Here is a 23011-nt window from a genome sequence, read left to right as displayed (position 1 = left end):
GTGGGCCAGTTGGGAGACTACCACAATAGCTCAGACAAGAAACAGTTGAAGGCCCAAACTAGCGTCAGTGAGGATAGCGAGAACTACATAGTTACTGACGACCTTCTATCCTAACCTGGCGAACAACTTTGGCTTTATGACAGACTCCCGCGGTGAGCAACGCCCCCCACAGGCAGGGAATGTCAGTGGGCAGAGAACGCTGACTAGTCGCGGCGGGAGTCACGAGGCACCACGTGACCGGGCAGGCTAACACGCATGCCCAGGAGCGCGCCCCGCGCTTGCGGTCGGGATCTGGGCGATTGCGCGCAGGTGACCGGAAGGAACGGCTGAACCAAGATGGCTGCAGCAGAGGTGCCCGGAAGTGTTGCTACCGCCGGCGGTAGTTGCAACACCGAGGCCATGGATCGGGTTCTATCTGTGTTGTTGGTGCCGATCCCCGCCGAGGCAACGGGGCGGCTGGGACCCCGCGCACAACTGCACAGAGAGCAGGAGGTTTTGGGGAGCTTGACGGCTGCGGGCAGCCTCCAAGTGCTTTCCTTGGCGCCGGGCGGCGGGGGCAACTGCTCGCTCGAGGGCCCCTTCCGGCAGTAAGTGCCGCGGGAGGGCAGGATTGGGGGCGGGGGAGCCTGGAATCTTAGCTCGCCTGGCCCCTCCCCGAGGAGTCACCTCGATTCCCCGTCCTGGCACAGGGGTGGCGGGAAAGGAGTGATGGGCTCGGGAAAGTCCCAGACGCGCATCCAGTTCCCTCCGGAACCTTTTCTGGGGCCCGGGTCCAGTGCTCGTCGTGTTGCATCCCTGCTTCCCTGTTGCGAATGGGCGGAGGCGAACCCAGAATTGGCAGCTCCTTCGGCGCTGATTCATTCATTGAACACAGGTTGATTGTCTCTGTCGTGCACCATACCCGTATTCTTTAGTTAACTCAGAGATGCCAGCTGGGGATCATTCTTACCTGAGTCATCCTGATAGATTTTTCTTGTCACTGAAACAAATAGTGCTCTCCTTCACATGTGGACTTTTTTTTTTTTCTTTTAAGGACAATTTGTTTATTCGCTTACCTATTTATTCAGATTTATTATGCATCTACTGTTAGCTAGGAGCAGTGCCTAAAAAGCTGAATAAGATAATTCTTACTCATGAGGTGCTCACGTGAGGTGGGGAGACAGAAAAAAACACAATTACAACGTAATGCATTACTTCCCACTTCTGTAATTCTCGGTCAGGACTTGGAGTTTAATCAGTGAGTGTTTTCACCTGTTCCGTGTTTGGCTTGCTTATACCTGATTTCTAGTCGGTAGAAAAGGAACCTCCCAATAGGGGAGATTATTCAACAGTATTAAGTATCTCTGAACACAGCCCCGTAAAGAAAGGAATGGGCAGAGGGAGAAAAGAAGAGGTCTTTAGGTGTTTGAGAACCTAATAGAAGACAAGCCATACACTCGTGAAGTGATGAGGGCATTTATAAGCTAGTGCATGAAGTTAGTAGGGGAGAGGAGGACCCCAGAATTTTTTTAATTTGAATTGAATTTTAATTCAATTAAAATATTTCCTAGAAGAAAATTTATAGTAGTCAGGGTTTACTTCCAATTTTTCTCAAAGTATATAGTCTTTTTTTTTTTAAATATTATTGAAATCACTGTAAGTTTTATATTTCATTGAAAATTTCCTGTCTCTTTGTGTGGCGGTCTAGTCCATGTGCTAGTGATTTTGATGGTATCATAGTATTCCACCTTTTAAATATATCTTATTTTGTATAACCTTTTCCATATTTGACATTTAGGCTATTTTCCAGATTTTCAGTGTAAGCAGTCAGGAATTGGGTATTCACAACAAATCATCAGTATAAAGACAGACATGTAAAATGTGTCAGTCTTTTTCTCTAATAAGGGCATAATAGCACCAAGTCCAGTTTTTTTGGAGTCTGATATAAAACTTAATTCTCAGCTGTACCTTCAGTAGAAAAAAGAAGCTTTGAAGAGGATGGAACTTTATCAGCATGCTAGCTCATCTCATTCCATTGCATTGTTTTCAGATTTGAGGTCCTTTTTAAAATTTAATTTCATGTAATCAGAAGCTGTTGCATCATTAGTATTTTTCTGTCCTTGTTAGCCAGTGTTAGTATTTTGATATTATAGTGTTTTTTAAAAATTCTGTATCTGCACTGTCCAGTATGATAGCCATTAGCCACAGGTGGCTGATAAAATTAAATAAAATGAAAAATTCAGTTTCTCAGTAATAAGGCCTAGACTTCAAGTGGTCGATAGCTGCATGTGGCTGTTGTCTCCCTTTATTAGACAGTGCAGATATAGACCATATCCATCATCATGGAAAGTTCTGTTGGACACAGCTGTTCTATAACATACTATTTTGGAGTGTTCAAGTACTCTTCAAAGTCTTTAAATACAAATAATCCCATTTTTTCTCTGAAAGCATTTGTTAGCAAAAGCCTATTTTGTTTATTGTAAACACCACCTCATATAAATAACATACACATTAAATTGCTGATAGTTATCTTTGATTGGGACAGTTCTTTTAAACATATCAGTTAGGATTTAAGATAAAAAAGAGGAGCCGTCATTTCTTGCTCCGAGGTCCCTTTCTTTTCACCACTGCTATATTCTTGCTTTGGAGTGGACAAGTTAGGGGGGGAAGAAATGAAGGAGGGGAAGATAGAAGAGGAGAAAGTGCTAGAGCAGTTTACAGTCTCTTAAGTTGGAGTATAGATTTCTAACCCAGTGAACTGAAGAGCTGTACTCTCTTTACCCTCACTATTGTGGGTGAATGTTACTGTGATATAGACTATAATAAATAATCAAAACTTTTCTTTAGATTTGTGTGGGAGAATTCTCCTAACCGCAGCACACCAACAGACAAGCCCAAATTGCTAATTCTTAGTAAAAAGTATGAACTGTTCATCTATGAATTTAACTTGAAAGATGGAAGATGTGATTCAACCATTTTGTTTAGCTGTAATGGGGAGACATTACAAAAGCTTATCGAAGATCAAAGTATGAGTAAGTATCTACAGGTGGTATTTCAGCATGTTTAAATTTGTGACATTACTAGGTAATTTTATATATTGCAGGGAAAGTTCCTATAGAGCTGAAGTCAGGGAGAGAGGTTCATCTAGATTTGCATTGTGCAATGCAATAGCCACTAGTTACGCGGGGCTGTAGAGCGCTTGAACTGTGGTTAGTAGGAATTAAGCTGTAATTTAAGTGTATATAAAATGTAATTTATTTAGTATATAAAAATAAAATATCTCAATAATTTTGTATTATCTGTTGAGATGATAATATTTTAGACATGTTAGACTAAATATTGCATATTATTAAAATTTCACCTGTTTCTTTTTTACTTTTTTGATGTGGTTACTAAAAAATTTTAAATTACTCTGGCTTGCATCTGTGGCTCACGCTGTTTTCTGCTGAGCAGCGCTGATGTAGGCTGGCCACAAAGCTGTTGACTGTGTCTTGGCCTGATGACCACAGGCAGCAGAAACCAGAGTGCTCAGGCTTCTAATTTTAGGACAGTAGCATACTCACCACCATTGATCTGTACGGTTGCTTATTTTTCTTTAAAAACAAAAAAAGTGATGGCTCTTGTGGAGTCTCATGGCTAAGCAGGGTTTTTTTTTTTTTTTTAATCTTCTTGTATGCTGTCAGACTCTGGCCATGAATAGAAAGGACAGGGATATTGTAGACTATATATTCATCCTCTTCCCCCCTCCCAATGCCCACTTGCTTAGGTGGGTGTGAACAGTAACTGCCTAGAGTTGGATGTAGCTCGCTGGGTTTTTTTGTTTTACCTGTTTGTGTTATGTTCACAAAATGAAATTTACCAATTGTAAAACTGTGACTGAGTTTGAAACAACATCCTTTTGTTTCATAGGTATTTCCTTATCATCTTTGAGAATTCTGTCATTTCACAATAACACATCATTATTGTTCATCAACAAGCATATCGTCCTGCACGTTCTGTTTCCCGAAGGAGATGCTGAGATTAGAGTACTCAACAGTTTCACACTGGACTTGGCTGCACCGGCGGTGGGCGGGATTGTTGATACACAGCTGTGCAGAGGAATTCTTTTTGTTTTGAATAGTTTAGGCTGGATCTGTATCCTTGGTAGTAAAGATGTTGACATGCAGGGGAAGAGAATACGTAGAAAGGTGAGCCTTTTTAGGCTTTTGGTTTTGGAGGTTAGGGAGTGGGGAGAGTGGTTAGTTTGTTTTCGGTAAAACTTTTCAGGGGAAAAGATCCTCATGTACTTAAAATATCCAGCTATACCACTTTATATCCCACTTCACTATTTTCAGTCTATACCTAATTTTTTTCATAGTTGTAATCATCATATCCGTACTTATTTGTGTTCTTTTAAAACTGTGTATACTCTGCTTTACCTGTTTATTAAAAATATGCTTACTGAATACCTAATGTGTACTTGGAGCCCTGGTGGTGCAGTGGTTAAGCATTCAGCTGCTAACCGAAAGGTTGGCAGCTTGAATCCGTCAGCCATTCCTTGGAAACCCTATGAGGCAGTTCTGCTGTGTTCTGTAGGGTCACTATGAGTTGGAATTGACTCGATGGCAATGGGAATGTGTACTTGTTCCAGGAAGGATTTAGATGGCTGCTTTTCTCACTTGTGTTGTAATACATGTATTTTCATTTATGACTATAGTCCACCATTTATCATCTCTCATGATCTGCTAGTATTCCATTATATTAACAAACTGTGTGATTTACTTAATTACTTCTAATTCGGTTCTGGAAAATATCATGGTTTCTTTGTCTCTAGCAAATCTGTAGATCATTAGCAAAATTATTTTGAAGATTTGAAATATGAATTTTGGACTTTCATTTCTGAATTAAAGGAATGGCTTTTCTATTTTACCTATATCATGTTCCGTACTAAGAGTTCTTTTGAAAAAAGGTCATACTGGATTAACTTCATTTTTGTTGCCAGGTTATAGAACCGCACTGTCCAGCATGGTAACCACTCGCCACATGTGGCTGTCACGCACTTGACATGTGGCGAGTGCTCTGAGGTTCTGAATTCTTCATTATATTTAGTTACTTTTGACTTAAAAATTGACACTCAATTCAGTTATTGCAAAACTTTTAAGTATGTTTGGAACAACCTTGGTTGTCCCAGCTTTTCAACTATAAATTTTATTAAGTCTAGATACAAATCAGGTATTTCTGATAAAATTTTAGCATCCAAATTGAGATGTACTGAACTTGTAAAATACATACCAGAGTTTGAAGACTTCATATAAAAAAGAAAGTAAAATACCTCATTAATAATTTGTATATTGATTACATGTTAAAATGATAATATTTTGGATATAATGAGTTACATAAATATTAAAATTAGGTTCACTAGTTTTTATTTTTTTAATAAGGCTACTAGAAAATTTATAGTTACAAATATGGCCCACAGTGTATTTCTCTTGGACAGTGCCATTGAAGAACACTTGAGAAAATGTTAGGAGTGTCTCAGGACCTGGCACAGAGTAGGTTTTCAACTATTGGTGAATGAGCTATCAGGTTATTTATTGTACCATCAACTTTATACTGTGATGGGCTGTCTCCGTGTCCAGGCTTCCTTCTGTTACTGTGCCTACAGGATCAGAGTGAGGAAGTCTGTAGCTGTCTCCTGTCCTGTGTTTTAAATAATCTACCCCACTGCCATCTGGTCGTTTGTGACTTTAGTGACCCCATAGTGTTTCCAAGGCTGTAAATCTCTATGGAAGCACACTGCCACGTCTTTCGCCTGCAGAGTGTCTGGTGGGTTCCAACCGTTGACCTTTCTGTTAGCAGCTGAGTGCTTAACCACTGCACCACCAGAGCATATTTAAAACCGATGTTTCTTTAACTCTAACTTGAAGATATTTTTGACGTTGTGGATGGTACACATGTAGCTCGTGTGGATTTAGCACTTCACCAAGAAGATGTGTGGGATGAGCAGCAACCGGAGCCAGCTGAGGTGTCGTCCTTCACTTCACTGAAGGTGTCTCAGGACCTAGATGTTGTTGTGGTTGTCAGCTCCTCCAGCTCCGCGCTTGCTCTCAACTTAAATTTGTATTTCAGGTACGTTTATTACTGCAGTTTCTAATTTGAGGCCAATAATTAGAGCCATGAGAAGTTAAAAAGGTTGTTAGTTTTTTTTTGTTTAAAGAGTTTTCTCTTCATTTAAAGCACATTCTAGCCACCACTTAGTGAGGTTGTTACTATACAGTAATGCATATGAATGTCCACTGGCCACCCTTTTATTTCTGGATTTACATCCAAGTTTTTATTTTGCTTTATATGATCTATATATGGTTTATACCAGCACATAAAAATGCAGTCAAGCACAATTTAAAAATCTGTTAATTGTTATATGTTGTCTACTCATCTTTTGCCCCACGTTTGAGTAGAAAAGAAATGCTGTATACCCGGTGTTAGAATTGCTTCTTGTGTGGCTTGGGGTCCTGGCTGCCTCAGGGATCACTTTTTTCAAAGAGGACTTTGACGAGATGTATTCAGCTAGCTTTCTCCAGCTGTTTCCTAAGGTGTTTTCCTCAGAGGGCCAACCCTTGTGGCTGTATAAATGCATTAGTAAAAACTAAGTGCTTATTTGTGTTGCTTTTTGATTTAGATATTCTAGTTGCTTCTGATTTTATAATGTTCGAGATACGTGCATGTGTACTTGTGAGAATATACGTGCATACACCCAGCAGCCTCTTGCAACTTATCTAAAAGTAGGCCAGTCCACATTTAGGACTTCCAATATTTAGGGCCATTTAAAAGCATTAGAATGTTTGGTTCTCACTGTGAGTGAGATAAACAAATTCTTGAGTAATTAGGATAGGTTTCATTGCTCTTTGTTTAGAGCGCAGAAAGGATAAATTCGTCTTTACATACCTATCGGAACTCTTTGCAACTGCCTTGATGTTTTCATTTGGTCTGAATGGCCTTTTAATGTTTTGTTGTTTAATCTTCGAGCAAGGATGGATTTAACACATTCCCAGATTGTGTGCTTGTTCTCCAGTAGGCTATTTTTCTTACTGACTGACATCCCTGTGTGTGTGGTGTTATCTCCTGACCATCCACCTTGGAAAACAGTTTGACTGTGAGGAAGAGAGGACAGCCTTCTCAGCTGCTGCGACCTTTGAGTAGACTTCTGCGCCTCTGGATGGTTTGGCAACATTCCAGGAGAACTGAGGAGGGCGCCAGGCACATTCCTTTGAAAAAAATTTCCTTGAACTCAGCTACTGTAACATCAGCCAAGGAGAGCTAGTGTTCTGGTCTCTACAGCAAATTTAGGGATTTGCTCTGCCCAGCTGAATGAGTGATCTGTGTTTTTTAGTTATTTACATGAATATCTTTTAGTATAATTTTGTGAAGTTAACTACATGCTTTATTTTGAAGTGTAAAAGTGCTGTTTTTGTCATTCCTGCCTCCTAGCCCTGCCTCTCCTTTCCCTTGATACAGAACGTGTGTCCCTTCTTTCCATTTTATCAAGTGCTGTTCACTGTTTGAGACCGGATTCATATCTGCTGCTTTCATGAAGCCTTTCCTTACTAAAACCCCTTCCACCTATAATTTTATACCCATTTCATGATTTTTCTCCTCTCTGAGCTTCTGTAGCACTTCTGGTTTGAACCACAGTTTAGCACTTATGGTAATTCTATAGTCTTGTATTTTCCTAATTTTTCATGCTGTGTCAGTTAATAAGCTCCCCAAGAACCCGTCCTCATGGTTTGTTCTTTCAGTTCATTGTCAGTGATTTTTTCTTCCACTTTACCGTAGCTGTCCATGGCCATAGTCATGCCCTGGCCTGTCTCATTATTTAAAGTTGCCCCTTCCCCAAATCACTGTTTTACACATCTTCACCTCTGACCACAGCTTCCCATCCTTTTCAGCTGGCTTACTTCAGCACCCCAACTTCACTTGTCATCTGATCTCATTGGAATTTCTAATCCATTGGCCTTCTACTCTGCTTCTTCAGCCCGCTCCTGTCTTCACTTCCCTCCCTTGCCAGCATAGGTTCTGTGATCCATCATTTCAGTCACTTTTTCACAGGTACCCCAAACTCTTGATCCTGTTAAGGTGGCGCTTGGCTTGGCAAAATCCCAACCTTGGATGAAACCTGTATTCTGCCTTCTCATTGCCTGCACCCAAGCAGTTTAGCACTTGTGAGAAAACCAGAAAAATTAATATCACTAAAAATTCACATTCCCACCTTCAACTGGTCTCTCAATATTGCTGGGAAATTTTATAATGATTTTTGAGCAGCCCATTCTCTACAACAGTGTTTTTAAACCGTCTCCATTTTCCTCAAACCTCCAGTCATCTCTTTACCCCCAACTCTCCTTGGATGATCTTCCCTCCTACTTTGTAAAGGAAGTAGAACCCATCAAATGGGAGCTCCCTCAGTTTGTCATGTTAAATTATAAACCCACTTTCATACGCACCTGCCTTCTCTGTCTTCTCCCCTATTACCATGGAGGGAGTTCCTGTCCTCCTACAAAGGTCCATCTTTGTATTCTCTAAATCCAGTCCATTCTCTCCTCAGCAGCTGTTCTCCATTTCCTCTCCTATATCTTCAAACTCTTTTTGCTGTTTGACGCACATTTGGTTAACCACCAAGTCCTAGCCATTCTCCCTCCTAAGTGTTCCGTCTCTCACCTGAACTATCTTAGCAGCATCTGATTGGTCTCCTCTTGTTTGTTGTTACCCCTTCAGCATCCTCTGTAGAGTAGCCAGAGTGATGATGTTCAAGCGCATATCTTAGCAGAGGTATAGCCAGGTATTAACGTCTTGGGGCAAGGTATTTACCTTTGGTTGCGGGGGGTGGGGCGGCTACCTTCTTCATGCATCTTCTTGTCTCACTTTCACCTTCTCTAACTTTTTTTTAAGTCATACCCTGACAAATATGATGTCAGTTTCCATACTGTTGAAAAAGTTAACACTTTGGGGAATGCAGTCGGGGGCGTTAACTGCTTTGCCTTCTCCCCGCGGCTGTTCTGCTTCTGATCATATTGCTTTTCTACTTAAAACTTCTGACTTCCTTCCCCATCTCCACCCCCAAGATAAAAGCCGGAAATTCTTACTAGTCCACGAGACCCTGCAGTCTGTCCTCTGTGACCTCTCCAGCCTCATCTCACATCACCCTCCTCATTCCCTATGCTTCAGCCACCGGGCCTTGTTTGTGTTCCTCAAACGTGACAGCCCTCTTTTGCACAGTCCCCCACTGAGCAGCCCACACACATACTTTGCCTTGCTAGTTCTTCTGCATGCCCCTGGTCTCAGCTTACATCTTACCTTGTGGTGTCAGTTTAAAAGAGGTGAAAAACCTGGTTTTATGGTCACATTGACCTGGTTCAGATCCAGCTCCACCACTTTTTTCTGAGCCTTGGTGTTCATATAGATAAAATGGAGGTATATTTACTTAACTAAGATATTTTATGTAAAATAACTAGTACAATTCTGCAACATAGTAGATACCCAGTAAGTACAGTCTTCTCTTTATAAAACTAACTACCCTAAGGGTCAAATTCTTGAGAGTGACTTATCACTCTGCTGTAAGCAATGGAGAAGGGAAACTTGCTGTCTGTATAGTTCCTTCTCTGTGACTATCTTGTTTTTGTTGTTATTTTTAAAATTTTTATCGTGGTGAAATATCATAATAAAACATTGACCAGTTCAACAATTTCTATACGTATGATTCAGTGACACTGATTATGTTCTTCACGTTGCGCAACCATTATCACTATCCTTTCCTGAATTATTCTGTCACTGTTAACATAAACTCAGTGTACCCTAGGTTAACTTCCCCTTTCCTCTTCCCTTTGGTTTCTGTACATTTGCTTATTTCTTGTAAGTGAGCTCACATAGTATCTGTCCTTCATGATTGACTTATTCCACTCTGCGTTATGTTTTCAAGGTTCATCCGTGTTGCGATGTGTTATCAGGACTTCATTTCCCTTTATCACTAAGTGCAGGCAATCCTCAACTTATGATATATTCAAGTTACAACGAACCGCATTTAATGACCTTTTTTTTTTAATGATTTGTATTTTTTTATGTATATATTATGTATTAAAATATATCTCTAAGTTATATAATGTTCCTAACCCTCAAAGACAAAAGATCGGATTTATAAAGATACTAATAATAAATGGCAATAATCATGAAAACTAAAAAAAAAAATTGAGGTATTTGACTTAACGTCAGAACCAAATTATGACAGAGGGAACCCCGTTGTAAGTCAGGGACTACCTGTAATATTCGGTTGTATGTGTATAACACATTTTGTTTATCCGTTTATCTATTGATGGACATTCAGGTTGTTTCCACCTTGTGGCTATTGTGAGAAGTGCTGCGGTGAACATTGGTACAGGTTTCTGTTTGCGTTCTGCTTTCACTTCTTTTAGGTATGTACCTAGGATTGGGATTGCTGGGTCATATGGTAGTTTTATGTTCAACTTTTTGAGGAATCGCCAAACTTTTTTCCATAGTGGCTGTATCATTTTGCGTTCCCACCAGCAATAGATGACGTTTCCAGTTTCTCCGCATCCTTGTCAACACCTGTTGTTTTCTGTTTTTTTTTTTTAAATCATTGCCATTCTAACGAGGGCGAGGTGATATCTCTTTGTGGTTTTGATTTGCATCTCCCTAATGGCTAATGGAGCCCTGGTGGCGCAGTGGTTAAGCACTTGGCTACTAACTGAAAGGTTGGCAGTTCAAACCCACCTGCTGCTCCGTGGGAGAAACGTAATGGCAGTTTGCTTCTGTAAAGATTACAGCCTTGGAAACCCTATGGGGAAGTTCTACTCTGTCCTGTAGGGTCACTATGAGTCGGAATCGACTTGGTGGCAGTGGGTTTTTTTTAATGGCTAATGACGTTGAGCATCTTTTCACGTGCTTCTGGGCTATTGGAATATCCTCTTTGGTGAAAGAGTTCTTTGCCCATTTTTTTATCGAGTTGTTTGTATTTTTGTTAAGTTGTAGAAGTTTTCTTATATTTTGGATCTTAAACCTTTACAAGATACATTGTTTCTGAAAAGTTTTTCCCAGTCTGTAGGTTGTCTCTTCAACTTGTTGATAAAACGCTTTGATAAACAAAACTATAAGTAGTCCCTGATTTACAGCAGGGTTCCCTTATGACGACTCAATTGTGAGTCCATTCTGACATAAGTCAAATACCTCATTTTTTTCTAGTTATATTATTATTGCCTTTTTTTTATCAGTATCTTTATAAATCCAATCTTTGCTTGTCTTTGAGAGTTGGAAACATTACATATAAACTTAAGAATATATTTTAATACATATGTACATGCGTACGTATCATTAACCATAAGAGGTACCAAAAAAAGATGGTTGTAAGCACAGTTCATCATAACTTCAATACACCGTAAGTCAGGAACCTGTATTTAATTTTTATGAGGTCCCATTTATCTGTTTTGTCTTTTGCTGCTTATGCTTTTGTTATCATACCTGATAATCCATTGTTAAAAACTGTGGTCCCGTAGCCATGCTCCTATATTTTCTTATAAGAATTTTATGGTTTCAGTTTTCACGTTTAGGTTCTTGATCCATGTTGAATTGTTTTTTGTGTATGGTGTGAGGCATGGGTCCTGATTCATTCTTCTGCACGTGAAAATCCAATTTTCCAGCACCATTTGTTGAAGAGACTCTTCTTTCCCCCATTGAATGGACTTAGCACCCTTGTTGAGAATCAGCTGACCATGACTGTTCATTTTAACAGGGGCAATAATAACGTGAATTTGGGTTTGATCATCATTTTTTTCCATGGTTATTATTTTTTAAATGTAGGCAACATCCAGGGCACCTACTACGTGAAAGAAGGCTAGAAGATCTTCCTATTCAAGGACCTAAAGGAATAGATGAAGATGATCCTGTTAACTCTGACTACAACATGAAACTGACCAAGTTTTCCTTCCAGGTTGATAGGTACAGAAACAATCTTTTTGGATTTAATTTTTTTCTATTTTTTGTTATATGGGCACAGTACCTTTTCACTAAAGATCTTTACGGAGGTAGATGCTTTTTTGTTTGTTTGTTTTTTAAGTACTACTGTTAATGATTTCAGTTATAAAACTTATTTTGTATTGTGCTTTAGATGAAGGTTTACAGAGCAAATTAGTTTTTCATTAAACAATTAATAACATACTGTTTTGTAGCACTGGTTGTCAACCCCACAACATGTCAACACTCTCCCTTTCTCGACCTTGGGTTCCTCATTACCAGCTTTCCGATCCCGTCCTGCCTTCTTGTCCTTGCCCCTGGGTTGGTGTGCCCATTTAGTCTCATTTTGTTTTATGGGCCTGTCTCATCTTTGGTTGAATGGTGAACCTCAGGAGTGACTTCAGTACTGAGTTAAGAAGGTGTCTGGGGGCCATACTCTCCGGATTTCTCCAGTCTCTGTCAGACTAGTAAGTCTGGTCTTTTTTTGTGAGTTAGAATTTTGTTCTACACTTTTCTCTGGCTTGTCCAGGACCCTCTGTTGTGATCCTTGTCAGAGCAGTCAGTGGTGGTAGCCGGGCATCATCTAGTTGTGCTGGACTCAGTCTGGTGGAGACTGTGGTAGTTGTGGTCCATTAATGAGGTAGATGCTTTTTTACTTTTTTTTAGAGAAAAAAGTAAGTGTCCTTGCCTTGGTTTAGTGTTTTACTTAGGGCTTTTCCCTGTAACAGGCATGAGTTCTACCCTATCTTCCCAGGTCTTGGAAAGCTCAGCTATCATCACTGAATGAAACAATAAAGATCCCCAAACCGGAGGTTTCCCATTGTACTCCGTGGTTCCAGGATTATTTGCATTTGGAATCCTTTGAATCTGGTAATCACGGTACCAATGTGCTGAGTTGGGCCTTCATGCCGCAGGACACGTGTGGCCAGTATAGTTTTCCACGGAAAGATGGTCATGCTAAGACCAGTGATCCAGAAAGGTCCTGGAAGATAGTGCATGTCAGTGATGAAGAGGAAGCCGCTGAGCTTGAGTGTGTGTCTGTGACGGGATTCACCGCACTGTTTACTCAGGCAACAGAAAGGAAAGGCTGCACCATTATCCTCTGGGATTTGGAGACCCAGGGCATGCAGTGTTTTTCCCTCGGCAAAATACGTATTCCTATAGAGAGCGATGGAGACCAACAGCTGTGCCTTGTTTTGACAGGTGAGTGTGCCTTGTATCAGACTGAAATCTATTGCTGAGAGTGTGCTTTCTGAATGTACAGTAAAACCTGCGGAAGCCAGAATGTGTGGAAGGTGGAAACCTGTCAGAGAAGAAAAACTCATATATTTCCCATTAAAACGAGCAAGAAGACTGAACCCTGTCAGAGGTGGAAAGCTGGCGAGATGCAGACAAACAAGGGTCCTGTGGGTTTCACTGTGTTTCCTTCTGCTGCCTTGGGGGTGCTAGTGCCTCTTCTCACCTCTAAGCAGTCGTCTTTCCTGAGGAAGTTGGTGTTGCTCTTGGTAACTTTGTCTTATATGTTCAATTTTTAATTAGGGTCATTTCTGCTCAGCTAAATGAGGATACTAAATCAGAACATTTAAGAATAATAAAGGCTGCTTCCCACCCAGAGAGTCTTGGGTCGACTTCATTCTGCACAAGCATAGGCTGCACACTGGCTGCACACGGGCTGTCTGTTGAACTGCAGATTTATTTTGTTTGACTTGCACTAACTAAAAAAAAAAACAAGCCCGTTGCCATTGAGTCGATGTTGATTCATGGCAACCTTGTAGGACAGAGTAGAACTCAAAGCCTTTTCTAAAGACTTGATTTATTTTAAACATATAAAATTCAAGGGTTTTACGTAAAAGTCTGGATTTCCAGCTGTTTTTGAAAAATTTTAAGATCTGGCAACGCTGTACCTACATTCCTGCTTAGTAACTTACAGGTTGGACTTGACTTTCAGTTATTCCCTTTGGACGGGCCATTTTCTTCCCAGTTAGGTTTTTCGTGCACTTCTCTCACCACCTACTTGGCCCCTGTAGGCACACGGGTTTGCAATATCAGATGTGCACTTACTCAGCATTTATGTCAGAATGTTCTACAAATACATTGAAGGTTGTGGCTGAACTAAGCATGTACTGCTTCTTCACTACCCACATTTCAGTAATCATGTATTTCTGTGGGTCAGGAGTATGCTATTAATTGTTTAGTAAACCAGGAGTCTAACATCCATAAGTATAATCCAGGCATTGATTATACCAGATAATATAAAGTAGAAATGTGGGATTTAGTGTTATTTCATAGGATGCATGTTCTTATGAGAATTTACCGTGTGGTCAGCGTTTACAAAATAAAACTTTTCTTTAGAAACATTGAAAAACTGCAGTGAATTAAAGTTATACTAGTACACTGTGTCCAATAAATATATTTGTAATTATGGTGCTGAAGTATTAAGTAATTAGAAACCTCACCTCAGCCCTAATAATTTATTAAAGCAAACTTTTATTTTCCCTGTAGAAAACGGACTCTCTCTGATTTTGTTTGGTTTGACTCAAGAAGAGTTTTTAAATAGACTAATGATCCACGGAAGTGCCAGCACTGTGGACTCTCTCTGTCATCTCAACGCTTGGGGAAGGTGCTCAATCCCCATACACGCACTAGAGGTAACAGGTTTAAATGTCTGTAGGACTTGGCTTGATTATTTTTCTGTCGCATATTCTTATTTGACTGAGGATTTGGGAGAATTTATTTAACCTAGCAACAAAAAGAACTGTAGTCTTGACCCATCCATTTGCTCAGTTCTGGGTGTCTCGTTACCCTAACTCTGTTTAGCAGTTTACTCTGTTTGGCTTTAAAAGATATGAGATTATAATAAACATTGTTTAAAAAAGAAAAAGTTATAGGAAATGGAGTCAACAATAAGCTGATGAAACTAAAGGAAGTGAAAGCAAGTTATAGAAAGCTTGAATAGGAGTGATGTTTTATTCCTACCTTATATTCCTACTCTTCTAATCCAGCTATTGAAGGGACATAAAATAACCTGAATTTATATAGCATTTTATAATTCACAAACACTCTTTCATATGTATTATTTAATTTTGTCCTAAAACAGCCAATGAGATGGGTTGGTTAGTGTTTATTCTCTTCGTTTTACAGATGAAGAAACTTAGGCTCAAAACAGTTAAGTGACTGGCCCACAGCCATACTAATAAAACAGGAGCTAGAATCAAAGTCAAGTGTTTTCATTTTCCTTGTTTATATACCTAGGAGTGAAATTACTGGGTCATATGGTAACTCTTTAACTTTTTGAGGAACCACCAAACTTTTTGACAGTGAGTGCACCATTTTGCATTCCCACCAGCAATATACAAAGGTTCCAATTTTTCCACACCTTCACCAACACTTGTTATTGTTCATCTTTTTGATTACAGCCATCCTAGTGGGTGTGAAGTGGCATCTCACTGTGGTTTTGATTTGTATTTCCCTGATGACTGATGATATTAAGCATATTTTTATGTGCTTATTGGCCATTTTTATATCTTTTTTGGAGGAGTGTGTATTCAAACCTTTGCCCATTATTAATTGGGTGGTTTGTCTTTTTGTTGTGGGCCATATGCTCTCTGTTGCAGCTACTGAGCTCTGCCATGGTAGCTGTTGACAGTATGTGCATGAGTGAATGTGGCTGTGTCCATAAGCTTATGTATACAAACAGGCAAGGTTTTTATAAATCCTTGGTTTATAGGCCTTCATTTTCCATCCCCTGCTTTAAGCCATCAGATCTGCAGATGCCTTCAGGTAGCTGTTGGCTTTAGATCTCAGTTACTTTTCTGGATTTATCTCCTTGTTTTTGTCCCCTAGAATTTCAGTTACTTTCTTGCTAGTTCAGCTGAGCATTTAGAGGTACATGTATTTTTAAACCCGTGAGTTTTAGGTGTTCTGTATAGGAAGGCTCCTCAAGATGCCCGGTCAGGCCTGGGAGTCTGTTTTTATCCTGCTTTTTCAGTTAATGTTGTATCATGCTGCTTTAACATTTCAGTGTATGCAGACTGTAACTGTAAGAACGATCCCCAAGTACCTACCTTTGAGTGATCTTAGAATTAAAAGCATGGTAGAGCTGGAAGAGTTTTCTAGTCTAATTTCCTGTTTCTATTGAGGCAGAAACTGATGTTCAGAAAAGTTACAAAGACTTGCCCCAGGTCACGTAATTAGTCACTGTTACAATCCTCACTAGATCCCAGCTCCTCACGCAAGGTAAAGATAGCCTTGTGTTTCCTTCAGTCTCTGATCATTAAGTTCTCAAGTTTAAAAAAAAAAAAAGCTGTATCTTGATTTTTTTCCTCCCCTTTTTCTATCGTAATTTTTTTCTGATTTTCCTCCCTTTCAGGCTGGGATAGAAAATCGTCAGCTGGACACAGTAGATTTCTTTTTGAAGAGCAAAGAAAATCTTTTGAATCCATCCTCAAATTCTTCCGCACTTGATCAGTTTGATCACTTTCCATCCGATTTATATTTAAGAAGTAAGTGAATAAAGATCTCTACATTTGTATTTATCTTTTTAATCACTTTCAAATTATTGTGTTTTCTGATGACTTATTTTTGTGCCAAAACTCAGTCATGCAATTTTATATGCTTTGTGGAAACTTAAGAAAGTTGTAAGATTTTATATGTGTTCTCTTTCTAAGTGGGGTATTTATTGTTCATATCCTGTACTTTGCATTTTTAGTATGCAAGGAAGAGAGAATCTTTCAAAGAGGCAAGAGAATAAAATTCATTTGGACTATGTATTGCCATCCTTGCAACTGCCTGATATGTATATTGATATGTGGCTGGCTGAGCTGCGGATTGAGACTTGTTATGAGAATTTCTAGCCTGATTCTTCCACTTTTTTGCTATATTACCAAAACTTCTTTTTGAGATTTTGGATTTTTTTTTTTTTTTTTTAATAAATAGGAAGCCTAACTTTTATTCTTGGACCAAGTAGCCATGCAAATCCTCCCCTTAGAGAGGTTGAGCAATAAAGTGTGTTTTCCTCTGTACCTACGGTTTTATAATCTGCTTTTTCTCATATGATAATATATACATCTTTTGTTACTAGTTGATACACTTTTTGTGGAGGCATAGAATTTCATTGTGTCATAAATTTACCTAACCAAACTCCTATTAGATTTTTAGATTGATTCCAGTTTTTATTATCACTATCAATGTGCTGTTAACGCCGTGTGTGTGTGTGTGTGTGTGTGTAATCTGTGTACAATTACTTACTTGGAGTGCATTTCTAGATGTGGAATTTGCAGGTCAAAGAGTATGCACAGTTTGTATTCTTTAACGCTTTGACTAATTGTCCCCCAGAAAAGTTCTAACGGTTAGGATTCTAGTGATGTGGAGAAAATGATAACCTGCTCTTTTCCTTTGATGACGTGTCCTCTTGGCTCTCACTGGGAACATGAATTTGAAAGTTTTCTTTTTTTAAAATGTTCTCTTGCTTTGAGTGCAGAGTTTGGTCTCCCTCTTTTGGATTGGCAGTTTTTTACGCTCAGATTTTGTTGTAATGTGCTTGAATTTATAGAGAAAGGTTGGGTTTGTGGTGTTAAGAAGGGCTCTATCAGCAACTGTATGGTCGTTATTCACTGCTGTTCTTCGGTGGTCAGTGACTTCTTTTCACTCCACTCTTGTCTGCACTCCTCTGCTCTAAGGGTGGGTAGGGATGGATCTGGAAAGAAGCAGGAGAGTAGATAACTTTTCCTGCTTTCCCAGGAGGGAAAACATTTTCTCATCATTCTCACTCATACAGACCCAGTTCTAGAGGTAAGGCCAGTGCTGAGATTCAGGAGTCCACACTCCTTGCTTTCACCTGCATGTTTGAAAGAACAGTTTTGGAATCAGACAGACTTAAGTTCAAATTTTGCTCTGCCATTTACTTTCCAAATTAGCTTGGGTAGGAGGCAGGGCCAAGATGGCAGAGTAGTCAGACGCTTCCTGTGGTCCTTGTTACAACAAAGACCTGAAAAAACAAGTGAGTCAATTATATATGACATTCTAGGAGCCCTGAACATCAAACGCAAAGTTGAGGAATTGGACTGAGTGGCAGGGGGAGGGGGAGACAGTTCAGAAGCAGTGAGGAGTTGCCCAGACCTGACCTGGCCAGCATCGGCATGCTGCAGGCTGGATCGGCTGGCGTGCGCGGTGAGGCAGCCAGAGGTGCTTGGGACACGTTTTCCACTGCAGGAGAGACCGAGTGACAGAGAGTCTGCTCAAGCCTCCAGAACCAGCAAAAAGCAATGTTCAGTTGGCAAAAGATAAGTACATGCATCTAACCTACTGCACAGATCAAAAAAACACCCTCTTTGGAAAGAACCTCTCTCCCATTTACCTGACCCCTCCCCGCTTTGCACCAGGTCCTGGTCCAACTTCAGTGATTACCGCGCCCCTGGGCCGGAAGTAGGACCCGTCACGTGCCCTGAGCTTTGGAGAGGGAACAGATTGACAAATAGGAAGAAATTATCTGCCAGTTCCCCTAAACCGGGAACTCAGGGAAGGCACAGCCCCTCGGCCTAGGCACCGGCATAAGCGGCCCATGGACTTTGAATGCTTTTCACCCCTGCATAGACCTGTGTGGGCCCATTTCAACAGTGTAGGCCCTCATTAGCACAGTACAACAGGGTATATACCTGAAGCCTATTTTCAGCTGTTTCACCTGTAAGGGGGAGTGGCATATTCTTGACATTTGATACTGTCCTGCCCATTAAGCAGGGTCCTCACCTACCCACGTCAGGGGCCTCAGGACGGGTGGGTCCACCCACACCACCTAGCCACCCGTAACAGGGATCCAAGAATAACTGGTGCCTCCTAGTCCTTACAGCCAATGACATTGGGTGCCCATAGTCCAGCTGCAAATCCCACCCACCAACACGCTCTAGGGAACAGGGACGTACTTTCTCCCAGACACTCAGGGGCAGCAGTCAGCCCCTTGCCTTGCTCAGTGCATGACCCCCTACTGCAGCCAGATACCTGTGCCTGCTCCAGTCACCCTTGCCTGTCTAGGACTGTAGGTGAGAGAGAGTCTGCACCACACACTTGGTGACCAACTACCTGGACACCCGAGCTGAATCCATACAAGAAAAGTAAATGGACTCCTGGGCTCATACACCTAGTAACAGCTCTGACCACCTGGTGACAGGACATGAGAGCTTCAGAGATGCCAATAATCAAACTAGCTCACACGACCAGCCTATTTGGGCATATCAAAACAAAACAAGCTAGGACACAGTAAGCAAACAAACAATAAATGAATATAATCATTTATTGATGACTCAGAGACAACAGTCCATGTCAAATCACATAAAGACGCAGACCATAATGGCTTCAGCAAGCGCCCAAAACGAATCAAGAAGCCTTCCAGAGAAAGAGACTTCTTGGAAGTACTGGAGATAGAATTCAAAAGATTAATATACAGAGCTCTTCCAGAGATCAGGAAGGAGATCAGGCAAAACACAGAACAAGCCAAGGAACATACAGACAAATCAATAGAGGAACTTAAGAAGGTTATACAAGACCATAATGACACATTTAACAGGCTGCAAGAATCCATAGAGAGACAGCAATCAGAAATCCAAAAGAGTAACAATAAAATTTCAGAATTAGACAACTCAGTAGAAAGTCATAGGAGCAGAATTGAGACAATGGAAGTCAGAATTAGTGAGATTGAAGATAAAGCACTTGACACCAACTTATTTGAGGAAAAATCAGATAAAAGAATTTAAAAAAATGAAGAAACCCTAAGAAATATGTCGGACTCTATCAAGAGGAATAACCTACAAGTGATTGGAGTTTCAGAACAGGGGAGGATAACACAGAATACAGAGAGAATTGTTGAAGATTGTTGGGAAATTAGCTTGGGTAAGTTAGTTATCCTCTCTGAACTGCAGTTTCCTCACCTATAAAAAGGACATGACACCTACCTCTTGGGTTGTTGAAAGAAACAAATAACATTTATAAACACTGTCATAGATTGGTTTGTGTCCCCCCAAAATATCTGTCGACTTGGCTGGGTCATGATTCCCAGTATTGTATGATTGTCTGCCATTTTGTAATCTGATGTAATTTCCTGATGTGTTGTAAACCCTATCACTATGATGTAATAAGATGGATTAGCGGCAGTTATACAAGATTGGATAGTGTTTTAAGCCAATCTCTTTTGAGATTAAAAAGAGAGAAGCTAGCAGAGACACATGGGAACCTCATACCACCAACAAAGCAGTGCTGGGAGCAGAGTGTATCCTTTGGACCTGAGGTTCCTGCACAGAGAAGTTCCCAGACCGAGGGAAGATTGATGACACGGACCTTCCTCCAGAATTGATAGAGAAAGCATTTCCCTGGAGCTGATGCCCTGAATTTGGACTTGTAGCCTACTGGACTGTGAGAGAATAAACTTCTCTTTGTTAAAGCCATCCACTTGTGGTATTTCTGTTACAGCAGCACTAGATGACTAAGATAAACCCTAAGCACAATACTTAAGATATGTATAGTAGATGGTCAGTAAAATGAGAGTTAATAGTAATACTAAGTAGAACCACTGTGAAGTTTGTGGGTATAAGACTTAATGAGTTTTGCGAGCTTTTTGAAAATAAGTCATTGGTTCTTATTTTATATTTTAAAATATTGCAATGTAGTATTTTTCGATGCATTAATTTTTTGGGAGTAACCTGGTATTCTTCATGTTAATTTTTTTTTTAATACTTTCTCAGATGTGGAAGAACTAACACCAGCATTGGATTTACTTTGCTCAGCAATTAGAGAAAGTGATTCTGAGACCCAAAGCAAACACTTTTCAGAACAACTGCTTAATCTTACACTGTCTTTCCTTAACAAACAAATAAAAGAGCTTTTTGTTCACACTGAAGGTAAGAATAGCAGCAAGAAGGGGGACATTGTACCATTCCTGTGTCAGGACAGAGCTGTTGGTGGTCGTACTGTATGAGAGTACCAGCCAGGCGAGCGCCGTTTGCTGAAGTCAGGCAGAAGCCAGTGTGCTGTGGAGCAAGTCAGATGGGTTCTGACCATGGGAAAGAAAGAAAAGAAAGACCCAGGGCTTGTCATAGTGAAGAGGATGAATTGAAACAAGTCATCTTAAAACACAGAGATAACTCATAAATAGAAAAAAGGTCAAACACTTATTGTTAGAAGTTTGAAAATGCTGAGTGTAAATTTTGACATTTTCCAGAATTCTTTACAAGTATAACAGCTCATGGTATTCTTTCTCTACCTCTCTCTCTTTCTTTCTGTATATGAAAATGGCCCATTGGTGTTTTCCTCAGAGCTAGATGAACATCTGCAGAAAGGAGTGAACATTTTGACCAGCTACATAAATGAGCTTCGAACCTTCATGATAAAATTTCCTTGGAAGCAAACGGATGCTTTGGATGAATATGATGTAAATGAAAATGTCCCCAAAGTAAAGGAGAGCGATATATGGGAGAAACTCAGCTTTGAGGTAAATATGAGTAATTATCACTTCTTTTGTTTGCCAGATTCAGTGGATTTGAGAAAACAATAGAAGAAACAGAATTTTTTAGAATCTATACACTTGTGGTTCTAAGTCTTTGGCAAGGGTTTTATATGTTTTGGCATCTCTGGACACAACTTCAAATTTATGTCAACAAGCTCTGTTTATTTAATTCAGAACACAAATAGATTCCTTGTTAATGCCAGATCTGCCCACTTGAATCCAATGACAAAAATCCAACCCCATGTGGAATGGGGATCCCTTGGTAATACTCCCTCACAGACTGGGGCCTGGCGCTTTGGACTCATGCATTCTGCCTGACGTGTGCATAGAATTGCTGCTGCTGATGAGATTTTAGGGAACTATCTGATCGTATGACGTTATTACTTGAAAGCATGTTTGATTTGAGTCCTGTCTCTGATGGTAGTTAAGACATCTTGCCAGTGAAATCAGCCTGACTTTCTGTGCTCATTTGCTTGCCTTTTTTTCATAGTGGAGGTTAGTGTAGTCAAAATGTGCTGCCCTCCGACGGGGAACCAGAAGAATTCCTGCATCCGTGTGGAGAGTATTGGCGTTGGAAACACAGAGGCCAAGATAGCTTAACCAGTCTTTTCTTCTTCTACCCTCACTAGCTTCTTCTCCAGTTAGGTTGAATAACTTTGAGTTCCCCGGAGGCTTGATGCTGTTTCTTACCTTTGTGCCTCTGCATATAGTATTCCTTCTTTTTGGAACACCTGTCCTTCCCTCTCGGTCTCTCTCTCCCCCTAGACCCTCCTCCCTAGCACCCTGGGAACAGGTTTGTTACAGCCCATGTCACCCAGTACTGTGATCGGTGCTTTCCTTGTGTGTCTCCTAGACTGCGAGCTGCTGGAGAGGAAGGCCTGTGGTTTAGTCAGCTTCACATCCCCTTTGTCTAGTCTGAAATCTAGTCGTAGATTTAACAAAATGAAATGTTGCCTGTTCTGCGCCGTGTTCATGATCAAATGAATAGGTACCATGGTAGTAACCATAATAGGGAAGTAAAAAGGAGCTTAATAAAGGCAAACATTTTTCTTCTTTTTCTTAGGAAGTTATTGCCAATGCCATTTTAAACAACAAAATACCAGAGGCACAAACCTTCCTCAGGATTAACAGCCATTCTGCTCAAAGACTCGAGGAGCTGATTAAAATAGGCCTAGATTTAGTCTTTGACAGTTTAAAAAAGAACAACATAAAGGAAGCCTCCGAGCTTTTGAAGAATATGGTGAGTGGCGTAATCCATTTAACTGATGCTGAAGTCTCTAATGCAAGAGAAGCTGTCTGTGTATTTAATACAGTTTCTGGTTAATAGAAAAATTGATTTGTATTCATAGCTGTGTCACAGACTAATTTGTGTAGCCTTTACTAGGCAATAATAAGAATGTTAATGATACAGAGAAACATTCTTCGGTACTAAAAACTTTCTTGAAGAAAATTTTAAATGAGGTGCCCATCATCTGCTCTCAGCTCGACTTGGACTTTGGTAAGAGGAGGGAGCTTCTCAGAGCAGACACTTGTCCAAGCATGCACAGG

General features: G+C 40.3%; 1 protein-coding gene across 9 annotated transcripts in view; it reads left to right on the top strand.

Moving 5' to 3' along the window:
- Window positions 1-23011, top strand: part of SPG11 (SPG11 vesicle trafficking associated, spatacsin) — a 74265-nt gene continuing 51254 nt past the window's right edge. For 2 of the 9 annotated variants that reach the window (XM_023735231.1, XM_023735235.1), the window contains exons 1-11: window positions 337-587; window positions 2827-3011; window positions 3889-4113; window positions 5886-6087; window positions 11821-11958; window positions 12728-13176; window positions 14476-14621; window positions 16343-16475; window positions 20703-20858; window positions 21273-21448; window positions 22527-22703. In XM_023735231.1, coding sequence (XP_023590999.1) covers window positions 337-587; window positions 2827-3011; window positions 3889-4113; window positions 5886-6087; window positions 11821-11958; window positions 12728-13176; window positions 14476-14621; window positions 16343-16475; window positions 20703-20858; window positions 21273-21448; window positions 22527-22703 — 2238 coding nt within the window. Of the gene's footprint in view, window positions 153-237; window positions 588-624; window positions 875-2826; window positions 3012-3888; window positions 4114-5885; window positions 6088-11820; window positions 11959-12727; window positions 13177-13212; window positions 13479-14475; window positions 14622-16342; window positions 16476-20702; window positions 20859-21272; window positions 21449-22526; window positions 22704-23011 lie in introns of those variants that run through there. The other 7 variants (XM_023735236.1, XM_023735237.1, XM_004380705.2 and 4 more) reach the window with 7 other exon arrangements.

Source organism: Trichechus manatus, unplaced genomic scaffold (assembly GCF_000243295.1).
Source record: "Trichechus manatus latirostris isolate Lorelei unplaced genomic scaffold, TriManLat1.0 scaffold00076, whole genome shotgun sequence".
Taxonomy (NCBI): Eukaryota; Metazoa; Chordata; class Mammalia; order Sirenia; family Trichechidae; genus Trichechus; species Trichechus manatus.
This window is presented reverse-complemented; position numbering and strand designations above follow the sequence as displayed.